This window comes from Mytilus galloprovincialis, chromosome 6 (assembly GCF_965363235.1).
Source record: "Mytilus galloprovincialis chromosome 6, xbMytGall1.hap1.1, whole genome shotgun sequence".
Taxonomy (NCBI): domain Eukaryota; kingdom Metazoa; phylum Mollusca; class Bivalvia; order Mytilida; family Mytilidae; genus Mytilus; species Mytilus galloprovincialis.
The window spans coordinates 9,652,103-9,677,467 of NC_134843.1; the positions used below are offsets into that span (position 1 = coordinate 9,652,103).

The 25,365-nt window shown below is 30.6% G+C and overlaps 1 protein-coding gene across 4 annotated transcripts in view; it reads right to left on the bottom strand.

The window, feature by feature from the left end:
• The window catches only part of LOC143078885 (F-actin-uncapping protein LRRC16A-like), an 81,683-nt gene extending 56,421 nt beyond the window's left edge, over window positions 1-25,262 (bottom strand). For all 4 annotated transcript variants that reach the window (XM_076253915.1, XM_076253914.1, XM_076253912.1 and 1 more), the window contains exons 1-12: window positions 25,091-25,262; window positions 19,301-19,398; window positions 18,645-18,698; window positions 17,714-17,734; window positions 10,320-10,379; window positions 9,856-9,986; window positions 9,051-9,219; window positions 8,436-8,509; window positions 7,452-7,527; window positions 6,693-6,781; window positions 4,214-4,332; window positions 2,530-2,720 (exon numbers count right to left, since the gene is read on the bottom strand). In XM_076253915.1, the coding sequence (XP_076110030.1) occupies window positions 2,530-2,720; window positions 4,214-4,332; window positions 6,693-6,781; window positions 7,452-7,527; window positions 8,436-8,509; window positions 9,051-9,219; window positions 9,856-9,986; window positions 10,320-10,379; window positions 17,714-17,734; window positions 18,645-18,698; window positions 19,301-19,398; window positions 25,091-25,127 (1,119 nt within the window). In that variant the 5' untranslated portion in view covers window positions 25,128-25,262. The remainder of the gene's footprint in view (window positions 1-2,529; window positions 2,721-4,213; window positions 4,333-6,692; window positions 6,782-7,451; window positions 7,528-8,435; window positions 8,510-9,050; window positions 9,220-9,855; window positions 9,987-10,319; window positions 10,380-17,713; window positions 17,735-18,644; window positions 18,699-19,300; window positions 19,399-25,090) is intronic.
• Between the last annotated feature and the right edge of the window lie 103 nt (window positions 25,263-25,365).

Below are 25,365 nucleotides of genomic sequence, written 5' to 3' on the forward strand. Positions count from 1 at the left end.
AACCGTACGATTGACAAGATATCGACACGCAATTACGACTACATCAGTTACTGTAGTTTTGTTTCTTTGTGGTTTGTAGACATATCGTTTTTATTAATCGGGAAAGAAGACAAAATGGCGGATCGCAGAGAATTGATACTCTAAATTTAAAATCGATGGTGATCGCTTATCTAGCGGAATAAAACTTTAATATCTATGAATTTGAGCATTTTTATACAGAATGAACATAATATCAATTTTTGATTTTTTTGCGAAGTTTCCCTTTAAGCTTACTGAATCTTAGGTCATTTTGTTTTTTGTTGTATTGCTGTCAAATTTAAGAATTAGATAAATCTAGGTAAAAAAAGCTAGAATTTGCAGTTCGAACAAAATAGAGATAGTACACTTTACAATTTAATTGTTAAATTTGACAGCAATACAACAAAAAACAAAAATGACCTGGGATTCAGTAAGCTTAATATATATCAAAAATAGCTGCATAGTTTGATGAAAATCCAAGTTGATTTGAAAAAGTTATTAAAATAATTAAAGTGTACTATCTATCTCTATTTTGTTTGAAATGCAAATTCTGGCTTTTTTTACCTAGATTGATTTAATTCTTGAATTTGACAGCAATACAACAAAAAACAAAATGACCTGGGATTCAGTAAGCTTAATATATATCTAAGATAGCTGCATAGTTTGATGAAAATCCAAGTTGATTTGAAAAAGTTATAAAAAAAATTAAAGATGCCTATCTGAATTTATATAATAATTCTTTCATTTCACAGCAATAAATCAAACTACCTAATAAGCTTGAATTTTGTAAGATCAATATTTAATTTAGTTAGATGGGCTGATCTACACCAGTCAAAACTAAAATTGTTTATCATATTCTGTTTCTGTTTGAATGTTTCTTGTGTGTATTTTTGGGCTAATTAAAATAAAATGTTTACTACTTAAGCATTTGAAAAAAGTGTATGTCCCATGCATTAAGATAATGAAAAATCATCAGGTCCCACTACTTTGCACGTTGAAAAAAGTACATGTCCCCTTACCATTTGCACCGGTCCCCCCTGCTTGATAAATAATGCACCGTCCCTAAATCAGAAGTAAATATAGATTGTCAGTTTTATATAATTATCAAGCTTAAGCCTTCTTACAACAGTACAATACTAGTGTTCATTTTTCTTAGAATAAATTTCTGGAAATATGAGGTAAAAAACAAAATATCCTCTATATTTTTATTCTATTTATTTTATTTTTTTCACATTTTGACTTTAATACTTTCAAGGAACTCAAGGATGACACTTGATGACTGTTATAGTTGTCTCATAGAAGAATATACTCAGAATTTTAGTTTTTACAAATATCTTCCTTTTTCATATATTAATATTAATTTCCTGAATATGTCTCATGTTTGAACAGCCCTTAACCCTTTCAACGCTACACAAAAAAATAGAAAAATGGCTGCTGCTGCTGCATTTTTTTTTAGTACATTCATTAGAACAGTATTTTCCTTTTCAGACTGCTGTATCTTTTTTATTATATGAGATACAGAGAAAGTTATTGCATGAAAAATGCTCAGGAGAGCATGAACTGTAATGTTAGGCAATTATTTTACTGAAATTTTTATCAGGTTACCTGCGTTTTCAGGTAATTAACAGGTAAAAGGTGTAATTTATTACATTTGTGTTGAATTTTGAATAAAAACTACTTTTAGTCTTCATTTATTTTGTTGTTTTATCTGCCATATTGTAAAGAAGACACCAGTTGCCCGATTCCGTAGCGTATTGTACCATACATAACGTTTGATGTAATCGTGGCACAAATAAATAGCTCCGTCCTAAAAAATTTCAGTCAACCTCCGTTTTCCCCCCTTTTTCTACGTCTTGTAATGATCGATCAAATCATATTTCCCACACGAATTTTATGTAATAAACACATTGAGATAACAAGAAACCTTTTAACTAATCCTCGTTGTAAGTTTCGCCAAGGAAATGCTGAAATTTTTCCATATTTACAGCTTCGTTTCCGATTTCCGCCATTTGCATTTGTCAAAATATTTGTTTTTATTTTCCTTCTATTTTCCTTCTACTGCATGATTTTACTATAAAAATTGCCGGGATTTCAAGCGCAAATGAGACCTTGCATATCCTAGATTCAAACGAGGAAAAATTAGAGAGAACCCAAATGAAAACCGAATGGTTTAAGAGTCCTTATGAAAAATCCTTTTTCATCGCGGCATATGCCGCGAATAGCAGTGGCGAACGGCGTACGTCATCGCGGCATATGCCGTGTATAGCGTTGAAAGGGTTAAGTGTATTTTTACCCCTTCATGCCAAGAAAGTATGAAGATTGTTCTTGCTCTGTCTTTAGTTTTACAACCAGACCAAGTTTTAGAATTTATTTTCCCTTATATATAGTCTTTTTTAGTGTACAGCTGTTTTTGCTGTTTTCATTTTGGTCAAGGTATTATAAGTTTACCTTAGACATGTAATTTTTTATTGCCTTATGCTTAGCCCCCCCCCCCCCTTTCTACAACTATACCTGTAAATCTTCTCCTTTAGTTGAATTATCTGAGATATTCAGTACTTGTAGTCCACCAAAGATTGAGTCATGTTGTGTCATTAACTCAAATATTTTATTTAATCCTTTTCCTGTTAACTTTGTATTACTGATGTTCAGATGACTCAGTCCTCTTGATAGATTACTCAGGGATCCAAGAAATGATATCATGGCTAGAAACATAAATAATATACCGTAATGCAGATTATTTTCGCAGTTGTAAAATTTTGCGATTTTCATTGAATTAGGTATACGAAATATTTTGGAGGCTATTATTTTGGCGGATTTAAAGTTTTTATCAATACCTTTGCATGTGCACTTTTAAATTGGCAGAATTTATTTGGGCTATTTTGTTCTATCCGCGAAAAAAAAAGCAAAAATTAAGCCTTGCGAAAATAAACCCGCTATACGGTAATATAACATGTCATGTGAAAGTCAGTGTGTCTTGTTCCTGTTAAAGTGTTATAATTAACATGTTCAACTTTAGAAGATGTTCATCAAAATGAAAATTCACATTTTATTTTTAATTGCAAATTATACTACAATATGTAAAGGAAAAGCAATAAGCTATTTATTGCCTTATAATTCTTATATGATTTGCATATTAGGGAATATGTTGATATGATTGGTCGAGAGGACTTCCAGTAGTTAATCTTGACATTCGTTATTTTTCGATAGATGACATTGACCAAACTTTTTTCATAATCAATGTAAACAAGATGGCGGCGATAATAGCACCGACGTTAACAAAATTAATTTTCACTTTACGTTAATTGTTAAATTAAATAATAAACACAAAAACATTGGTTTGAATGATAATTAGAGTTTTTGCAGTTTATTTTTTATCAGATATCAAATTTCATTGAGTACATATTTTTGCGTAAACCAACAAACATATTCATGCGCCAGGACTATCCAATGACATAAATATACAATTGACTTGTGATAGAGGTAATGATTGTGGAAATATATATTCCCTATCTCCAATTTTAAAGAATTATAAGGATCAAACACCTTTTTAAAGGAATTAATTGGTGTATAAACTGGATCAAGTCATTCACAGACTTTTATTTGTTTGTGAGTGAATTGGTCGAGTTTATACACCAATAAATTCCTTTAAAAAGGCGTTTAATCCTATAATATATGCAAGAATGAATGCTGAAATAAACATAAATATATATCCGTAGGACACCATACCAAGCATGCACTATCATAAATCAATGGTTTAAATCTTAATTTGGCTTATAATTTTATCATTATAAACATGTGAACTTTTGAATTAGATGTAACAACTTGTGGATAAACTTACCTTAACCAAAACATAAAGCTAAAACCTGATGGCCACAACAATTACTGTGGATTCATTATTATTTGTTGGATACCAATGTTCGTGGATTACATGGGTACAGATGAACCAGGAAATTAAATGTATTATGAACAACAAATTTTCAATGCTTGTATGCAGACTTCAGCAAAACCATGAAATCAAATATCCGTGAAGAAAGAAGTTTTCCTTAATACACAAAAATTACTGAATCCACAGTATATAGGTCAAGTTCACAGACTGGAAAACATAATGCACCAGTGAATTTTTATTCCTTTTAAACATCTTTATATGTAAACGAAGTAGATTTGTTTTTATTGTATTGGTATAATGAACAAGTACCTCTATCATCCAGTAGGTTTTTGGACAGATCTATCCTGGTCAGCTGACTTCCTGTGTTAGATAAGATGGCTGTTCCTAACTTGACAACAAATTCTCTGAAATATTGTACGAGCAGTGTACTGGAAACAGTACAGTTATTTCAAATTAGTGATGAATATGATATTATCAAGCATGTTAAGCATGTTAAAAAATGCACAATGATATAGCACCTTCAAGAAACCTGTGCCATTGTAGAAAAAAAGAAATGCATGTTAGCAAAAAGCTAATCTGCAAAATAATTCATTTACTGAAAGTTCAGAAATTATTGCTTGCATTTATTATTGTAATTTTGTCAATTTAGACTAAAATGTGTTGTTAATCTTTGTAATATCGAGAAAAGTCCTGTTTAATATATATAAAAATAAATAAAATGCAAGTTTAAATTATTGCAATTATAACCTATCACAGTTTTAGCAATAATAAAAACATCTCAAAATTTCTTAATTTACAGTAGTTTATTTCAAAGTATGTTAAAATGTTTTATTTAAGTGATATAATTATTTTTTATTGCAAGTAACCAAAATAAATTGAAAGCAATTACAATAGTTAAAACCATTTTACTACAAGAGGAAATATGATTAATCAAAACAGATAATAAATCAACAGACAACAGTTAATTATTTAGTAAAGACGGGACTTTGAAGAATTTTAAAATATCTGAAAAATAGGCACAGTGTCCTTGAAGCTAACATGAGTAATAAAAACTGCTATAGCAATGAAATGCAATCTTCTTTTATGAATTGTCCTTGCGATAAAATGATAATGCAATATTAAAATGATATGAAGCAATGGGTGTTACTAATGGGAAGCTCTAAGCAGGTCTTCAGCTCATAGGTTTGTAAAATCTTAATTTGATATCCCAAAAACACTATAAATATGTTGAGTAAAAATACTGTTATCACAGAGATATGTCTCGCTTTTTTGTAATTTCGATAATGCAAATGTTGAAATTAAAATAGCAACACTTTAACATGTAAGTTTTTCAAATATTCAAAGTCAACCGTGACTAAAGGTACATGGCTAAACTATCTCCATGGAAATGAAATTTGCCAAGGCTAATATAACTGTATACAAAAAAACCATTGACTTATCATAAGTAGTTCCCTTTAAACAAACCTAAACACAAACTTATACATGTAAACTAATTAAGCAAAATTTCAAAGTCAATAAACCATAACTGAAGGGGCAGGGCCAAATAATCCCTATGGAAATGAGATATGCCAAATATACAAATGTATATCAATTATAATTAACTTACCACTAGTGGTTCCAAATAAACTGACCTAATTACAAACTAATACATGAAAACTATGCAAAAGTTTCAAAGTCAATAGACCATAACTGAGGGGGTGGGGCCAAATAATCTCCATGGTAATGAAATGTACCAATACCAATAGTAATACAACTGCAAACCAAACATCTGTGACTTCCCACAAGTGGTTCATCATAAACTAGACCTAATAACAAACTAATACATTGTTGAAGCTGCCACTACGAAATATCATACATATGTCTCCACTTTTGACTCAGTCAAGCGAGACGAAAAATGGGTTTATTGATTGTTGACGATAACAAAGACGATAAACATTTATATTTTAATAAACTCATTACCTTGTTCCTATACCGGACAGACAACAAAAGAATGAAAAGAAGGATGCACAGATCAGAAAACATAATGACACCCAACTAAAGTAGACGTGACATAAAAAAAATTTAAAAAAAATACTGTTGGCCAAACAATAATGTATGAAACATAATACTTTTTTGCAAATGTTTACTGTACACTGATTGTATTTATTACATTATCTGATTTTAGTTATTCCTGATATATGGATTTTTGTTTACTAGTTATAATGCATGTATACAAGGGATATAATGTACAATCTAGCACAGTTTCTATGTACACTTTATTAATCAGAAGCAATATCAAACCTTGAATTCACCATGACTTTTCTAAAATTTCATAAAATATTATTTGAAAACAATTGATAAAATAATTTTTAAAAATTGAAAAGAAATAATATACAAAATTTTGATAGATTTTTTTTACTGTGACAAAGTTATATTTAACAATAAAATTATATAGTGATTTTGATTTTTCCGAACAAACCAATAGTTTTTTCTCTTAACATTTTTTGCAGTTACCGTAAATTCCTAGTAAAAAAAAATGTTTGTCTATCAACAAATTTCAAAAAAGTTAGGTAGGTTAATTTCTTTAACGAGACAGTTTTGTTATGAGATATATTGAAAAATGTTAAGAAGTATATGAAATGCAATAAAATAAGCAGAATGTATTGATGCAAAGCTCACCAAAAAAAGTGATATAGATTGATTGATTGATTGCTTAATGTCCAGTGGCAAAACCTGATAAAGGTGTAAGTTAAGTTTCTCAACATCTCTATTTCCATGATAAATTTCATTTTTCTCTTTTTAAACTTACACAGTGATTCCTGTATTACTCAGATTTATATCTTCTATTAAACAATTTTTGTGCATAACTTTTAGGACTTCGGCTTGAGTTTCACCAGTCTGGAATAGAAATGACAAATATGTAATACAAAAACAATTCTCTTCACTTTTTAATCAACAGATACTAGAATTATAATTTCTATTCAATATACTGTGGATTCAATTTTTTTAGCAGGAAAGTCATGTAAGGCCTTTAGTTTATCGTGTTTCTTGTGGTTAGTACTTCGCTTAAGGTTTAGTAATGAAAGGAGTGTGTTCATATCAAATTGTATTCAAGTTATAAGGTGTTGCGCACAAGGCAACGTTACGTATACAATAAGCAACGTAAACAATAGGTAACCTTAGTGACGTTAGTTACTTAGTAAATGTACAGTGGTAAATACTTGACAAACTATACAGTATCAGTTTTTGGACATTATTGAATACTTGTCTTATTGGTATTCAAACATCTCCTTATTTTATATAGGTATGTGAAATGGTTTTATTTTGAAGAAATATTTTAAGTATCATGTAAAAATGTTATAGAGAAATGTTTTGGAGGTAATGTTGCTCAATCAAATATAGCCCTAAAATGGGGTGTGAGGAGACATGGAAATTTAAAGGTGCTAGGGAGGCAGGACACAGAACTCTATTTTCTTGGCCTAACTTCTCAGATTGACAGTCACCATTTAAATAGCATATGAACCCTATATATAAGACTAGATAATAATCTAGTAAGAGGAAGTGTTACCATTTTGACTCCACTGAGGTCCAGACCTGTAAACCATGTATTATGTTCTATTGCAGACACTATTGGCTGTAAGTCTCTGTAATGTATAGATATATATGTAATGTCAATTGTATTCACCATGCATGCTGGTGAACTGTTAGTCATAGAGCCATATATAAACAACTCAGTAGTTAGTGCTTGAGTTCCAACCAGATTGTTATCAAACTTTCTTAAATTCACGGCTCATCAATTATGAAATAATAAAGAGACAAATACCCTCAGGCAAAGTTGACCTCAGATGAATTTGTCTATTTATTTTTTTTAACTTTCTTACAGTCATATAGCTCTTCTACTGTTTTATATGTATAATACATCCTTGGCTTACAAATGTGTTTGTATTGAGCATTCCTGATGCATAAATTAATCAAGAAAAGCAATTCATTCACATTTCCACTTCATATTTGTGACAGAAATCTTCATTTTATCAGTGACTTCATTCACTTATACTGTTTATTAAATTGAATGGACTTTTGCTTGCATTTTTCACAGAACTATTCTTTACATTGATTTTTAAATTTCTCTTGGATATTTTTTACCTAAAAGTACTGGACTATTGCATATAATCCTTTCTCTGCACACACACTAATTAATGTCAGAACCTTCTAAAGTGTAAGTCATAATTCTTAGAATGTGTGAAATTTCAAGATGCTACAGTTAAACCTTTTTTTTTTAAATTTTTAATTTATTAAAAATCATGTTTATTTTGTTGGACCTTATGATAAAATTCACCTGAGGAAATGTTTCTAATATCTTCTTAATTGAAAAATTATTGAAATTCATCCTTAATTCTCAAATACTTGAAAAATGTAATAAAACCAAATGAAGAAAGACATACAAAGGACCATATATAAAGCATTAAACCCTATACTGCTTTAATTAATATATTCTATACATATTCTTCTCTTATTTGACAATACACCCTACTTCCTGTTTCTCTATACTTACTTCCCCGATAAGTGATCAAAGTCTTTTAATGTAAGAACTCGACAGTCTTGTGATAAATATATAGTGTCAACATCCTGAAATATACAATTAAACATTTTAACTTAAATTGACACAATGTCTCTATTCTTGTTATCTTTTATATTTGGATTTTTTAAACAATAATAGACTTCCTCAAAATTTTTTTTATCTTGATCTTGAGGTCCCTGAAGAAAAACTGCTGGTCCTCACTATTTCTATTACAAAAAATCCAAATTGTGTTGATCCTTTGCAAATTTTGGTGGTCAACTCCTTCAGTCCACCACTTTTCAATAACTCTGCAATAAATATTGTAGAGAGATCCTGAGGTCTGAGGCCGAAATTATTTAAATAAAATCTGATAGATGATGACAGCCAAAAATCATGATCATGATATAAACCAAATATTAAATTGATTCCCATTTTCATAGACTCCATACTAAATCCATTAAATATCTGCAGGTTTCTAGCAATTGAGAGAACTTTGCAGCAAGAAATATGATGTTGTTAAAATAATTCAGTAAATCCAACATTTTTTATATTAACCCCTACCTCTTTCCATTCCCACACAAAGTATTGTAATAATAAATGGCTACATACCCATGCAACTTCTTCTCTATAAGGGAGGTTGAAATAATCACACATGCATGCATACATCATGGCAAAGTTACCACACGGGCCATGTTCCTTTTGTTCTATTGTTTTTATCATATCGTTCATCATCTTTAACCTTTCTGGTGGGTGAACATCTATTTTCTTCATGATTCGTCTAGAATAAGTCAAGATAATAAATGTTGTAAAGATATTAAACTATGACAGTATCAATGAAGAAGATTTTTTTGTTAATTTAAGCACCATTTATAAAGTAAGCATCCAAGGAAATGCAAACATTTCTATTGACTTGTACTGAGATCAGCTTTGAACCACAAATTTACAACTCGGGTCTGCTATCTATAGATACAAGAGTGCACACGTTGAAATGTCTCGCCTTCTTTACTAATAATTGGTATTATGTTGATGATTCCAAATATAAAGCTTTACTACAACTATCACATAAACTTAACATGACCAAAGAAAATGAGGTAAAGGTCATATAAACCTAACAAGAAATACATGTACACCTCACAATCATTCTATACACTAAATATAGTTGACCTATTGCTTATAGTTTCTAAGATACCGAATTAACCAAGAAAACTAAACATTGACCAATGAACCATGAAAATTAGGTCAAGGTCAGTTCAACCATGCCAAGAAGACATGTACAGATTTCAATCCTTCCATACAACAAACATAGTTGACCTATGGCTTATAGTATTAGAAAAACAGACCAAAACAAAAAACTTAACCCTGAGCAATGAACCGTGAAAATGAGGTCAAGGTCAAATAAAACCATATGACTTACTCTATAGGGAATGATGGGAAGATCTGTTTGATGGAGGTACCCACATGGGTTATCATGTGGTTGATTTCATCTGTTTCTGTTTCCAAGGTGACAAAGGAGTAACTTTTCCCCTCATTTGTGGATATTACAAGCTTAAACAGAAAAACAAAACATATTAGAGTCAAAGATACAAATTACTATAAATGTTAGAAAATAACATCCAATACATCCTATATATGTTCTATTCAATTTTATAAAGAGCCATTTTATAATTTAAAGGAAGACCCAAGTTTTAAATATTACTGGACAATTTATTTTTACATTATTTTTCTATTCGCAAAATTCATGAAAATTGGTTGGTTTACAAAACTCCATTTCACTTTATAGTCAAGGAAACAGAATTTTTCAAATATCTGTAATTCTATCTGCTTTCTTTACATTATAGAGGACGTGATATCTTATTGTAACACTTCCTGATAACCTACCTTATTTTGTGCCTGACTTTCTATAGACTGGATATCTAGGTAACATATGTTGTGTTCTTGCTGTAAAATAAAACATTCACTTCCTTTTCATTCAAGTATTTATTTAACATTTGAAATTTATTTAATAATTTTACAAAGATGGCCACTTATATTACAGAAGAAAAACAAACATGCAATAATTCAAACAGTCCAACAGGTAAATGTCAAGGTTGGAAAAGTATAGAACACACTTGACTGATAGACACATATCTAGTATATACTGATATGTTTTTGCATATTTTATATATTATATATATAAATACAGTTACATTAAGAAATGTAACATTATAAAATAAGTGGTAGATGGATGAAATTGAAATCTTAATACAGTAACAAGAAACCTTACTATCATTTTACTCCTTTAATATTTGACTTTGATGGTTTAAAATACTCAAAATTTGTATATTTTAACAGAAGTAGGTACACACTCTGATGTTTATTTGGGTTTATATTGTCCATTCATTGGATTCAAAATATAATCAACTTAACATCATTAAGACAGCAACTCAATTACAAAAAAATAACCAAAAGATTGATTGATTGATGTTTAGCACAATTTTCAGCACTACTGATTTTTTATGTGCGGTAGTCACATTCTTACTGAGGATGAAGCTGGAGTGCCTGAAGAGAACCACCAACCTTGGGTAGGGACACTGGCTTTATGTGTGGTAGTCACATTCTTACTGAGGATGAAGCTAGAGTGGCTGGAGAGAACCATCAACCTTGGGTAGGGACACTGGCTTTATGTGTGGTAGTCACATTCTTACTGAGGATGAAGCTAGAGTGCCTGGAGAGAACCACCAACCTTGGGTAGGGACACTGGCTTTATGTGTGGTAGTCACATTCTTACTGAGGATGAAGCTAGTGTGCCTGGAGAGAACCACCAACCTTGGGTAGGGACACAGGCTATCCTAGTAGATTAAGAGGGTAGTGAACACACCTGTCACATGCTCATTTGAACTCACAACTCAATATTGACTGGTTAGTAATAAAGTAGTTGAAAGATTTAGACCACTTGGCCCCAAAGACCCCAAAAAGGCTTATACTTCTCTTTCAAAATAAATGCTAGAGTGATGAAAGACTCATGATCTATATAAATTTTAAGTTACATGTGTAGGAGTTCCAGAACATATATCAGCCTTTATCAGGAGCCTGTGATCTAGTGGTTGTCAATTGTTTATGTGCTACATATTTGTGTTTCGTTCATTTTTCATATAAATAAGGCTGTTAGTTTTCTCGTTTGAATTGTTTTACATTGTCATATCAGGGCCTTTTATAGGTATGGGCTTTGCTCATTGTTGAAGATGTACGGTGACCTATAGTTGTTAATGTCTGTGTCATTTTGGTCTCCTGTGGACAATTGTCTCATTGGCAATCATACCACATCTTCTTTTTTATATATGGTATCATAAACTTTTCTGTAAATCAAAACACTTTTGAAGGATTTATTATATTTTAAAACATAAAATCAGCTGTAGATGTTGTTTATTTGTTCCCTTTTTAATTCTCAAAACAAAAATAAAAGGACAGCCATTATCATTATGGTCTCATTGAAAATTTGACAATTAAGACTAGGGCACAGAGATTAACCAATGAATGTAGTATTTTGCACAACAAGTTTAGTATCATATCTTCTTAGATGAGTTATGTATTTATGGCAGTTTTAAGTCAACCATCAAATAAATCAAGTAAATGCAGGACAAAAAAAAAACATTTTATATAAAAGGGACAAACCTTGTTTTGTATTAGACTGATACCTTGAGCATGTTTTTTCTAAAGATAATACAAAATGTAGCAGAAAAAAGATCTTTCAACTACCGGACACAAATTTCTTAATCAGCAAGTCAGGTCTTTGGGCTTACTCTTTAATGCTGTGTGCTTGGTGAAGCAACAAATACAAATATTGAAGTCTTTAGTAAAATTATTTGGAACAATAGACAACTTTCGAGTTCGATGCATTTCCGTCAAAAACTCTGGTTTTAGTGAACGTCATTTGTGCGTTTAGGGGCGTCGTCACTTCCATTCCAATGTTGAGCGAGTGGTTGGAAAACTATAATTCTATATTGTACGAATTATTCGGCAAATTGAATTCTCAAAATTGACAATCAGCATTGCTGTCATTAGGGAATTGTCATTAAGTACCTACAGAACATCCATTATTTCTAGTTTATCCTGCACAATGACGATCACTAAGACGCTTGATGAACGTAAATAGTGCAGGGATACAGGCGACCCCCTCTATCTGGTAAATGACGTCATAAAGGCGCGTATAATTGACGAGTTTTTTCCGGTGACGGATGAACTCGAAAGTGGTCTATTGAGCTATATTCTAAACAACGTTTTGAAAGTAAGAACATTAAGTGAAGTCTCTTAAAAAAACAGACACAGCACCTTTTTTTCATAATAATAAATACATGAAAATTTAAGTCTCTTACCTCAGAAAATAAATAAATAATTGTTAAAATATCCCCAAAATTGTGATAAACGGAGATATTTGATGTATATTTGTATACCTATTATGTCTATCAACTTCCCATATGTTAGGAGGATAAGGAAGAATTTGTATTGACCGTGTACTAATGAGTGTTTGGTTTCTAGGTGAAATCATTTATAAACAATTGGGCTTTTTTATCATTTATTACCTACTGAAATAAATTCATCCGTGTAACTAAACAAATGATAGACTGATTTTTACATAAATATCTAAATATTATTGACATATCAGTGTTGTTTGATATTCGGGAGTTCTAAACAAGTAACTTGTCTAAGGGCATGAATTGATTGACTGTTCATGTTTTAACGCCACTTTTGGGTTTTTTTTTCTTTGAGGCCAGTTTTTATTGGTGGAGGAAGCAGGAGTGCATGGAGAAAACCATTGATCTTTAATAGAAAAATTGACAACCCTAGTCAATTAATATTTGAGTCAAGTGCACACACACACTGGAAATCATTACCTCAGTATTGACTGGCTATAGACTATAGTGATTACAGTAGTAACTACTTAGACCTCTCAGCCACCGAGGCCCCCTACAGCATGGAAAAGTTTTACACAAAACTGTCAATGAGATGTTTATGTCTGCTTCCTTTTCCATTTATTTTTTGTAGTTTTAATGTTCTCTTAGATGCTGGAACTTAAGTTTTAGGACAACCTTATGATAACGTGGACCCATTTCTGACCAAAACTGACCACCTCTGTGTTCAACCAACTAAAATAAAACTTTAATATTGCCCTGAGCAACAAAGTTGAATAAACCTTAAAATCCCTGTATATAATTTTTCCAAAATTCAAATTTTAGAAGGACAGATTGTTATCTATAAATGATAAACTTGAAAATATAATCCCACTTGTCAGTGCAGGATACAGTAGATGTAGTTTCAGTTATGAGTATTTAACTAAATTGTCTTTAAAAGACACTAAATCTGTACCAAGTCATGTAACAGTTACTTTTTAATTATTACTGAAATGTTTTTATTTGTGATGCAATATTTTTAGGGAACATGTATGACTAAATTATTTCGGACAAATCTACACACGAGTGTACATTGAGAAAATTTTCAAATTATTTCATCAAAGACAACCAAATTTTGAAGAAAAAAATAATGTAAGAATTTCTGATTGAATAAAGGTGTTAAAAAGAGACAAAGCTAGGAAAACCTATTTTGGTTTATATGAGGTTGTCTTTTTTACACACTGAACTTTGTTTTTTTTATATTTGTACATATAATCTTTAGAACTTATTAAGTCTGTAAGTGTATGTCATTCCCATGGTGCTTTTCAACAAATATCTTAACCTCTTTGAAAATTATGATAAAAACAATTTATTTGCATTCAAAGCCCTAACAAACCATCAGAATATATTATGGAAAGGTCAACTACAGATATTATCCAAATGTTCAGAACACATACATAATTTTTTTTTTTATAATTTTCTATTTCATTTTTTTTTTATTTATAAACAAAATATAAATAAACTTTTAATCAGGTTTAGTAAAGATTTTTTTCAAAATATTTTTTTATTCCAGCACTTCCTATTTTCACCTAAAATAATATATGTCTACTTTAGTTAGATTATAAAACAAAATCAACATAGAAAGTCGACATTAATCTGTGATTATCTTGAAGCAGGAAGTAAACTAAATCCCTCTGTTTACTTTATCTATAACATATATCTATATAAGGTCATCAGTACTTCATACCCTATTATATACCAGTATTTTTATTTATTATCGTTAGTTTTAAAAATATGCTGAAAATAGTTTGAATTTGATTTTAATTGTGATGGCATTATCAAAACATCTGTGATTATGTATTTTAACAGAGTTTTATTTTGAATCTATAAAACAGGCTACCAATAAATATTTTACTATGACCACAGTGGCAGATCCAGGGGGGTCCTAGGGTTGACCCCCCTTTTTTTTGGGACGATCAATGCATTTGAATCGGGACATATGGTTGGAACCCCAACTTTATCCTGGGTTGGAAACCCTCCCTATTGAAAATTGTTGGATGCGCCCCTGGACCATAACCGCACAAATCAGATCTCAATGTTTTAGTCCCCTCCAACTATGTCCAATTGTGGTACTACCTCAGTATATGTATAAACCATGGAAGTATTGTCATTATTTAACATATACTGAAGACCCCTTCATTTTGTTGGAGCAAATGTTTTTCTCAGTGACCATAGAATAAATCAAACATGTAAAAATAAGGCCTTTGTAGGTAGAGAGGGACACGGAATAGACATTAATTAAGTCAAAGTTGATGGAATTCCTAAGAGTACTGTGGAAGATTTAAATTTAATCAGTCAAAGAATCAAAACTGCTTATTTATAGGTGTTTCTTTTATTGAATAACTTAGTGCATTGGATATTTCTGATAAATTATTCAATAGGTGCACCTGGAAAGCAGTATCTGTTGTATAGGTATACACGATGAGTAGTGTATATAAATAGTCTTTTGTCAGAGGTATATGAGTATGGGATTTTCAATGTCAAACAAAAATCTATTCAGTCTAAAATTTATATATAGATGTATTTTTCTTATGGTCAGCTAAGCAGATAAAATGTTTTTCTTATGATTCATTAAAATGGCATGCACTAATAAATTTGTATATATTTATGTAATCATGTATACATGTGTATTAACAGAAAATTTTAATAATATTTCAACCAATGACAGACAGATTAACTACAATCATGACAATGTATATACCTTACTTCCTGTTTTGGAAATTTTCTTATTTGATCAGAATTAGTTCAGATTTTAAATTAACAATTGTTTAAATGATTATAAAGTTACTAATTAATTAATAAATGAAGTTCAAATATAACTGCTTCATTTTCAAAATACAATAGAAATACCTCATACCATGCAAGCAAAGCAATGTTAAATTTTGTTGAACGTACACTAAAATCAAGTCTTTCATCTATAACAAGAAAGGGGGGGGGGGGGGGGGGGTTGGAGCTTTCAGTTGTGAAAATGACAATGTGTACAAGAAAATACAATTCAACAGTAAACTTACTTCAATGTATTAAAAAAAGGTTACATTTGAGCAATGTTAATTTTGATTAAGACTTCTGACTATAATGATAATTCATATACCCATATTTTGACTATTTTATTTATTGTGTCTTTTTAGTTAACGCATCTATGTAAATATAACGGAATTTGATGAGACTGTCATCAAAGTGAGAGGGTTAGCGCTATAAAACCAGGTATAATCCACCATTTTCTACATTTGAAAATGCCTGTACCAAGTCAGGAATATGACAGTTCTTGTCCCTTCGTTTTTGATTCGTTTTGTTATTTGATTTTGCCATGTGATTATGAACTTTCCGAATTGATTTTCCTCTTAGTTCAGTATTTTTCTGATTTTACTTTTTAATGGTATTAATTCCATATCTGTTGTTGCAGCGCTCCCCATATGCTTTTCACTTACAATATGTATACATGTATATAACAATTCTTTAATTTATTTTCTTTCACAACAGCTTTATTTTACAGGCAGTATTTACTTTTGTTTAACCATATGTTGAAGACAAAGATTTACTATTGTAACTATCTTGTAAGTACTGATCAGTTTAAACAATTGTAATCTTCAATCTACATGTATGACTAGTACTGATACTGGCAACTAGATATGGTGAAACATTAATCAGGTTTCTCTAAAAGTCATTCCAAACAACAAATTGAAATAAAAGGAGATATTAAAACAGTAAAAATCTATGAGACAACAACCAAAATATGAAATCAATACGGTACAGTGTTCAACAATATAAAGTTGTTTCACAAAATATCAAGTTTTAAATCAAAGTTTTCAAAAATTGTGAAAAGTTAAACAAGAATATGAAAATTCTGCCTTTAGCGTCAAATTGACTAAATGGATTTTTTTATCATTAAAGAGGTCCTAAAACGCTAAAATCAAGTTACACAAATGTAAGCTTACTCTAAAGTTCCTATTTAACGTTTAAGAATGCAAAAGATATGACAAAGACAACCACTGTCTTGTTTTCCTGTCTTGGGACAGGCACACTCTGGAACTAGTTTTTGAGATCACATATTACTTTCTCATTTAAATATCTGTTGAGCAACAATAGTATGCACAGGAATGGACAATAAAATAATTGTATAATTGTTAACACAGTTAATTATAAACAATATTGAATACCATTACTAAAGACAATCAAGCTCAAAGTGTCAACTAAACTGATATAATATAATGCCATCCTATATTCTTATATTGGTGACTGTATTTAGGATATATATAGCTTTTTTTAAAGCTCTTAAATATTGACATTTCAAACTAAGAAATCCAGAAGAAATCAAAGTCATACATGATATCTGACAACTTTCTTGTCTAGTGTAAGCAATCTGTCTGACATCATTAAACTTTAACACCAGACATTTTCATACTTTTATAACCTTCAGCATGTTCAGAATGTAATAAAATTTGACAAAAGAGAATTTACCGATCGTGAGTGTTTTGAATACTATTTAAGTAATCACAGATCTCTGTTGTCGTGAATGAAATTTACATAGTTTTAACCTTTGAAATTCATCAATGACCTACAATACACTATGGGAATTTTACAATATCTTTTCATCATGTTATTTAAGCCAATCAGATTATCGCATTTTTCATATTACTTATTTGTATCACACTCCATGCAGTGTGATACGAGAAATATCTCACCATGCCAGAAAAAGATAACAGGCTAGTAGCTTACATCCATAAGAGAAATACCTAATCCCAATTAAATGATTTTAGCTGCAGAAGTTAAATATACAAGTTTAGCATTACTGCAGATATTGTTTATCTCTGAGTATTGAATTGATTTGTTAGATAATTGTTATACCTTTGTTGACCACTTGCCGACCTACCAATTATTGTAAAAATTAAAATCCTTAAATTTTCATGATCTTCATTTTTTTTCTTGAAAAAATTATGCACAAAAGAAATACAAACCAAGGTAAGACAAAATAATATTTAAGGTGCATCAATTGTGTGCTATTTTATGTATTTCAAGTGAAACTTAAATCAAAAGAATGTCCATTACAAAGCACTCTACACCTTAGGAAGTGGACTGAACAACATAACACTTTACAGATTCATTCACTAGTTTTGTATTCCAAAAATGATATCCAATCCATGATTAACAATTTAACATTTGTAACATCATTTGACAAAAGACACATCTTAAACTCTAAATGTATGTCTATATTTTCTATCCTATTAAGACATGTTAGTGCAGTGCCAGCTAGTAATACTCAATCAGTCTTTTCTGCTACCTTTGATTAGTTAACATTGTACTTAACACATGGGTCAAATCCTCATATCAAACACTTGATTCAGATCTACATGATAGATGAGCAAAAACTAATTCAGAAGATTTACCATGAAGAGATAAATTTCTGATATGGTTAGCTGTAAAATTAACTCACCTACAATGTACTACGTATACATAAATTGGACATTGAGTACTACCATAAGATCACAAATCAGGAACCACAAAAGGAGCCTCTCTGTTATATGTTTGGTTTAAAATCATAACAGGGTTTCAAATTCGTAACAAGTGGACTTTTCTAAATATTTTCTGAGAAATCCCACTTGAAAGGAAGAGGGATTGACCAAAAGGACATTAGACATTGAATTTTGAAGGATTGGGTAATTTATAATCATACCATATATAGGTTCAATGTTTTTGGAATATTTAAATAAAATATCAGCTTGACCAGGTTAATCACTGATTTCCACTTTACATCCCATAAAAAAATTATTTAACTTACTGGTGATTTTGATGGCTTTGAAGTGAAAACAAACAAGCGTGTTCCTGAAAATGCCTGAAAAGAAAAAAAAAAAAGTTCAATCAATGCTGAAAACAGTTATAGCTTTTTTATCTATATAATTATGTAATTTATTTTGGGAGCACATTTTTTATCTATTAAACCATTGTTTATACCAATTCAGCACACACATTAATCCTTTTGATAATTTATTAATTATCTCTTTTTTACTCATTTTAGAGTAAGTCTGTATAAAGTAGAATATAATTACTATTAAATGTACATGTTATTGTACATCGTAAATTTCTTTTACAATTTTTTCTTATATTCATAGGCATATATAATTTTTACAAGTTAAAATTGAAAATGGAAATGGGGAATGTGTCAAAGAGACAACAACGGGACCATAGAACAGCCAACAGCAGAAGGTCACCAATAGGTCTTCAAATTGCAGCAAGAAACTCCTGCACCCAGAGTTGTATATAAATTTTGAAACCACCTAAAATAACAAGATTTTATGGTGCATGTAGTTCCTAAGACATTTAGTTTCCTATAACTGAATAGTACCAGTACATCCTGAATAAGCTTTACTTATACCTAACACAACAGTGCTGAATGACTTTACCGAGACAAGTAGCATAAAGATGTAAATAACTTACTAAGACTCTGTTTTCCCATTTGTCTGGTCGTACTTCTTGTTTTACCATACGCTTTATATACAACTTAATCCTGCGACCAAGATACTCTCTGATGGCATCTGAAGTAAACAAAAGCACATATTAAAGCTTTAGTATCATTTCTAATTCAAGTAAACCTCCTTTCATTGATTGATACGTAAGGAAGACAGGGTCTAATAAACAGAAATTTATCTACATGGACATCATTGATATGATTCACAAAATTATTCTTAGAGATTTCCAAAGATATTTTGGGGCACTGTCTTCCTTGCAATGACCTAGGCCTGTGTGTTTCAAATCAATTAAAATATCATATTCCTTATATTTACGAACTAAATTATCATAATTAACAATTTCATCTTCCTGTCTTGATACTTGAAACAGAAAAAAAAATATGTGTATATAAAATTGAGAATGGAAATGGGGAATGTGACAAAGAGACAACAACCTGACTATAGAAAAAAAAACAAAAAAAAAACAAAAAAAAAACAAAAAAAACAACAGCAGGTCACCAACAGGTCTTCAATGTAGCGAAAAATTCACGCACCCGGAGGTGTCCTTCAGCTGGCCCTAAACAACTCGCGAGTACTCGAGTATCATGACCGAGTATCCGAGTATTAAATTTCAGATCTTTTGACATCCCTAGAAATTATATATGAATGTTGTATTATAAAAACAATGAAAGAGAATGAGAGTATATATAGGTTGAGAAATGGAAAGAAACATATATTTGTCATTTGCCCACATCTATGTTGTACATGTAAAATAATACATTTGTACACATTTGTTTTCATTTATATATATATAGTATATAGCTCTTAATTTCATGTGAGCTGAATATGAAACCACTGTAAATTAATTCAATTGTTTTTAAACTTCTAAACCATGTCGTTAGTTAAGTTTTATATTTGATATACAGCAAAGATATTACCTGCCTTCATGGCCACATGAAAATAAATATCTACAGATTCATCCATAATGTGTAGAAATTAACAACAGCAAATCACAAGTTTATAACTTTTGGTTACTGATAGATGACAGTTATTAAGCATATAACTAATAGAAAGTTTTTTAAAACAATACAATTGACAAATTATAATACTAACAAAAAACACTTCCCCAAAATGCAGGAAATTAAACACCTTTTTGTACATAATAAATATATATATTTAAATTACAGATAAAAAAAATAAATCTAATTGAACTTTCAAAAATAGATTTCAAGTGGACTCTTCATTACACATGTTACAAGAGCTTTTATTCAGCATAGATTTTTTTCGGTAATTTAGATGTTCAAGTGTTACATGTGTTATGAGTGTAATCCATATGTACTATTTTCTGAAATGTACAGAAAAGGTAAAAAAAATCCTTTCTTCCTAAATTTCGTTTACATAGGCACATGCACATTAATGACAATGCATGGCGATATTTCACAATTATTCATTTTTTTACAATTAATTATATATACATGTACATATACCTTTTTGTGTTGGGTGGAAAACAATCAATTGTGAAAATTATCAAATTAATATAATTTCTCTTACTAAGTGGTTGTCAATTTCTAATAGTAAAACAGTACATGTACACAAGAGTAGCATCATAAGTTTTTAACAATTCAATTAAAAGGGAAGTGCTTAGCTAGAATTGAATAAGTTCAAATACATTTGATTTATAATAGTTACAAGGATTATAATTAAGTACGCCAGACGTGCGTTTCGTCTTCATAAGACTCATCAGTGACGCTCATATCAAAATAGTTATAAAGATTAACATGATTAAAGCCAAACAAGTACACAGTTGAAGAGCATATAAAACTTTTAATTTTGGACATAATCAGGTCTGCAACTTTAAAGGAGTAGGTCCGGTAAGGACCGATTTTGGCCTCAAATTTCAGGTTCATCTAACAAAAGATTTTGACCACTTTTTAAACACTTACATGTAAGTGTCTAATTTTTTTTATTCAATTAGTTGATGTGAAAGATTTTAACTGATTTAGTCATTAAAAACGACTCGATTCAAGCTCAAATATGAAAAATCTACCAAATATGCCAAAAAATGTCACTTTTCAGATGGTTTTTGTCAAAAATGGAAGTGGCCGCATCCGTGTTCATCCTCACCCTTTATATACATGTATGTTATGTATTATCACTAAATACAACTTACATTTCAATATTAAGGATGAACACGAATGCGGCCACTTTTGTTTTACACGGAAACCGTCTAATATTTAACGAAAATGCTAGAATTGTGAAGATTTCAGTAATTTAGCATGACAATGGTGCTAGTACCCGATATATGTGCATTGTATTGTCAAAAACAGCCTATATCTATGTAGCAGAAGCATTCTACTGTTCAAAAAATAAATTATAGTTTACATTTTAAACATTTTGTAAAACTGCTATATTTTGGGGCCAAAAAGGGGTCTTACTGAACCTACTCCTTTATATAGTAAGCTTTAGGTGTGCAACAATTTTTATAAAAATATATGTGTCAATTATTATTTTATATTCATTTACATGTATGTGTATCTTGCTTTTATACACACAAAACTATTTCTAATTCTTTTGACATTTGTTTGAACTTGCTGGATAGTAATATCTTAATTAAACCTGCATTTTGTTGAAACTGATGTCAACAATGTGGAAAGAAATGCATGAAAAGAACACTTGTCTTTATTAGCATATACATGTTTCACATTTCAATGTTCATAAAATATTAGAATGTTCATCTCTTGTACCAATATATATAGTTTATAATTTTGTAATACATTTTGCACCAGGGCTTCAAATTCTTACATTTTGATTAAAATTCTTTATGTGATTGTGCCTGTCCCAAGTAAGGATCCTGTCGTTGGTTCATGGTCTGTCAAATATGTTTTTGAACACTGTTTTGTTATATACATGTATAGTACACCATTAGTTTTCTCAATTGAATTGTTTCATAATTTTCATGTCGGAGCCTTTAAAGCCAACCACACTGTATGGGTATTTTTCTTCATTGATGGCTGAACTGAAATTGCCTATAATTGCTTACATCCACTTCATTTGAACTTTGGTGGATATTTGTCTTATTGGCAATCATACTACAGCTCCTCATTAACACTATCAAAAAAGCATCATTTTGAGATACATGTATTATCATTGATATTTGGATATGAACCAAGCTTTAGCCCAAAAAGATTTTTGCCACAAAATGTATTTTAACAACATGACAAAGATGCAGATGTGTGTAAAATATCTTTTTGGGTAGGACCTTTGTCCATACTACATAAAATTGAGAATGGAAATGGGGAATGTGTCAAAGAGACAACAAACAGACCATAGAACAGACAACAGCAGAAGGTCACCAATAGGTCTTCAATGCAGCGATCTGGTATGTATCTCGTTTGACCAAACTATCTTTACAACAATCATCATGATCATATTCAAATATGTTAATACCCATTAATTTATGACATCATTAAAACATCACAAGTGACCTATCTCTGCTAAAATGTCATGATAAATTTTCACTTTGTAGCTTAAAAATAATATTTTATCACTGATAAAGGCTCAAACTCATCTCAATCTTTATACTGTAATTGTACATGAATGTGCCTTTCCCAAGTCTGGATCAGGAACTTGAGTGTATATCACATGATTGTTTTAATCATGGTTAATTGTTTTTGTACATAAATTAGTTAGTTCTCTTGTTTTTATTGTTTTACATTTCATTCTATATATTGATCTTGAAGCACATGTACAAATGTAGGAATAAATCAATGATAGGCAAAATGATAGGAGGGGAAAACATATGTATTTAAGAAAGAAAAATTAAATGCATCATAGTTGATTGATCGCCATTTTTAAATCATCTTGGGACTCTTTGTCAATTCAAACATAAGCCATGTAATGTGTGGTATATAATGTACTGCAGTGCTCATGTTCATAAGAGGCATGTTAAGAAGAAATTCTTAATGAACTGTAAAGTTGCTTAATCTTGTTGTTTTTAAATTGGTGTACTGTACATGTATATGGAAGTTTTTAACGACCTTGACTGGACAATTTGAATTAATTTATCCGCCCAGCATCGTAAAGAAACGAAATAGAAATCTAATTCAGTATAAAAGTATCAAATCTATGCTTATAAAACTGTATGTGAATTGTTTAAAAAGAATTTCCAATGACCCCCTTGTGTATGTGTGTAGGTAGTCCAAATAATTAAGACGTCTGGCGTCCCAGACAAAAATTAAAATAGCCTTGCCAGACGTCATTATTTGGACTAGTGTGTAAACAGATCCCTCCATTTAGGGAGCACCAAACGAGAGCTGCATGGGTACAGTGCGATCAATATACACTCCTGTAGGGATTAATTGAGATGTGTCACTAATGTACTTCCAACAATATTAACAAGGACAATCCCCTTCAAAAACCTGGAAAAGGGGGAGGGGTCATTATCGTCGTGTCATATGTTTTCGTATGTCATATGTTTTCGTATCAACCACATTTCGTCGGTTTCGACTGCATACGCGTACATTGTGGCATGTTTTTCTGTTTCTATATTTAGAACAACAACACCACTACAACTTGATATATTTAAAACATATTCAACGTCGCTTTTTAAAGACGTTAGAACAAATTAAATAAAACTGACCTATTTAGCCATTTTTATTTAATGTCAAAAATACACATCACTAGAATAGTTGTGGAAAAAAATTCTGAAGGGTTAAAATAAAGTCCAGATATGTTTTTTGCTAGTCAGACACCGGATCTTCAAGACATATGACTGTCATGTGTTTTTTTGGCCGTTTTAATTACAAACCATCGAGTTAAAATTAGCAGGGTTCTTATATAAAATGGTTGTTCAAAATCCAACTATTCAATATTTCATTGACAATTTTTTTTTATACATCCTTGATACATGAAGATGAAAACAGTCTTAACTTTTTATATTTAATCATAAATTTTGAAAACTGCATTTTATTTTAGAAAAAATAATGTATTTTGTACAAACCAGGTGCCAATCTGAATATTAATCAAAATCTAAAAATTTCATCACACGAAACACCAACCTTACACTATTTACTAGTAATTTTTAGTACTGAAAAGTATTTAATAATCCGGATTTTGTAGTCGTTTCCTGTCCGTGTACTGATTCAATTTTTATTTCATACGAAAACATATGACGCCGTTTTTTTGACATACAAAAATCGCAAAGTAATCGGAAACAGTAAAAAATCGTAGAAATCATTGACAAAAAAACTAGATACCTAAAATCAATCTACAGGACATGCTTTTTAAATCTGAGTAAACACCTAAATAAAAACTCAACAGTAAAAACCGTAAGCAGTGAAAATTGTTATTAGTATGAAAACACATTACACGATGATAATTAAGGACACTTAAATTTATGAACTTTTGGGTCAAACTTTTAATAACATAATTGAATTAGAATCGGTTCAGATTTGTGGTACCAGTAAAAAAATAATAAGAAATAATTTGGAAAAGCTGTCATTAGAGCTGAGCAACAATTACTCTGAGCCAAGGAGAGCATGATTATAAACTTTACAGTTACACGTATCAGTGCATAATAAAGTGAAACAGCCATCCTTGGCTTTGAGATAAAATTGCATGTTTTGATTGAATTATAAATGAGATTAATTCAAACTTTCCGAATCAACGACACTCGAGAATTAATTAACTTTAAAGTACTTCACGGTCAAGTTTTTAATTGACTCTTACGACAAATTGGGTTTGCCAAACTTTTAGCAGGAAGTGGGGGTTTTGACCTCACCTTGTAAATCTTTTGGTACATTGTTGACTGCCGCCATTTTGTAAATGACCTAACAATTTTGCAGTTTTATATGGCTGATCATTCGCTTATGACATATAACTACTCTGTAACACTTCAAACTGCTGAGGATGTAAACACGGAAGTGGCTATGAGACCGCCATGTTTGAGTGGATGTGACGTATATTTGGGTTATAAATAGTAACAAAACAAACCAAACACGTGTTATTAGTAAACAAGTGGAATCAAAGTACTAAAGTACTGAACATAGATTGACG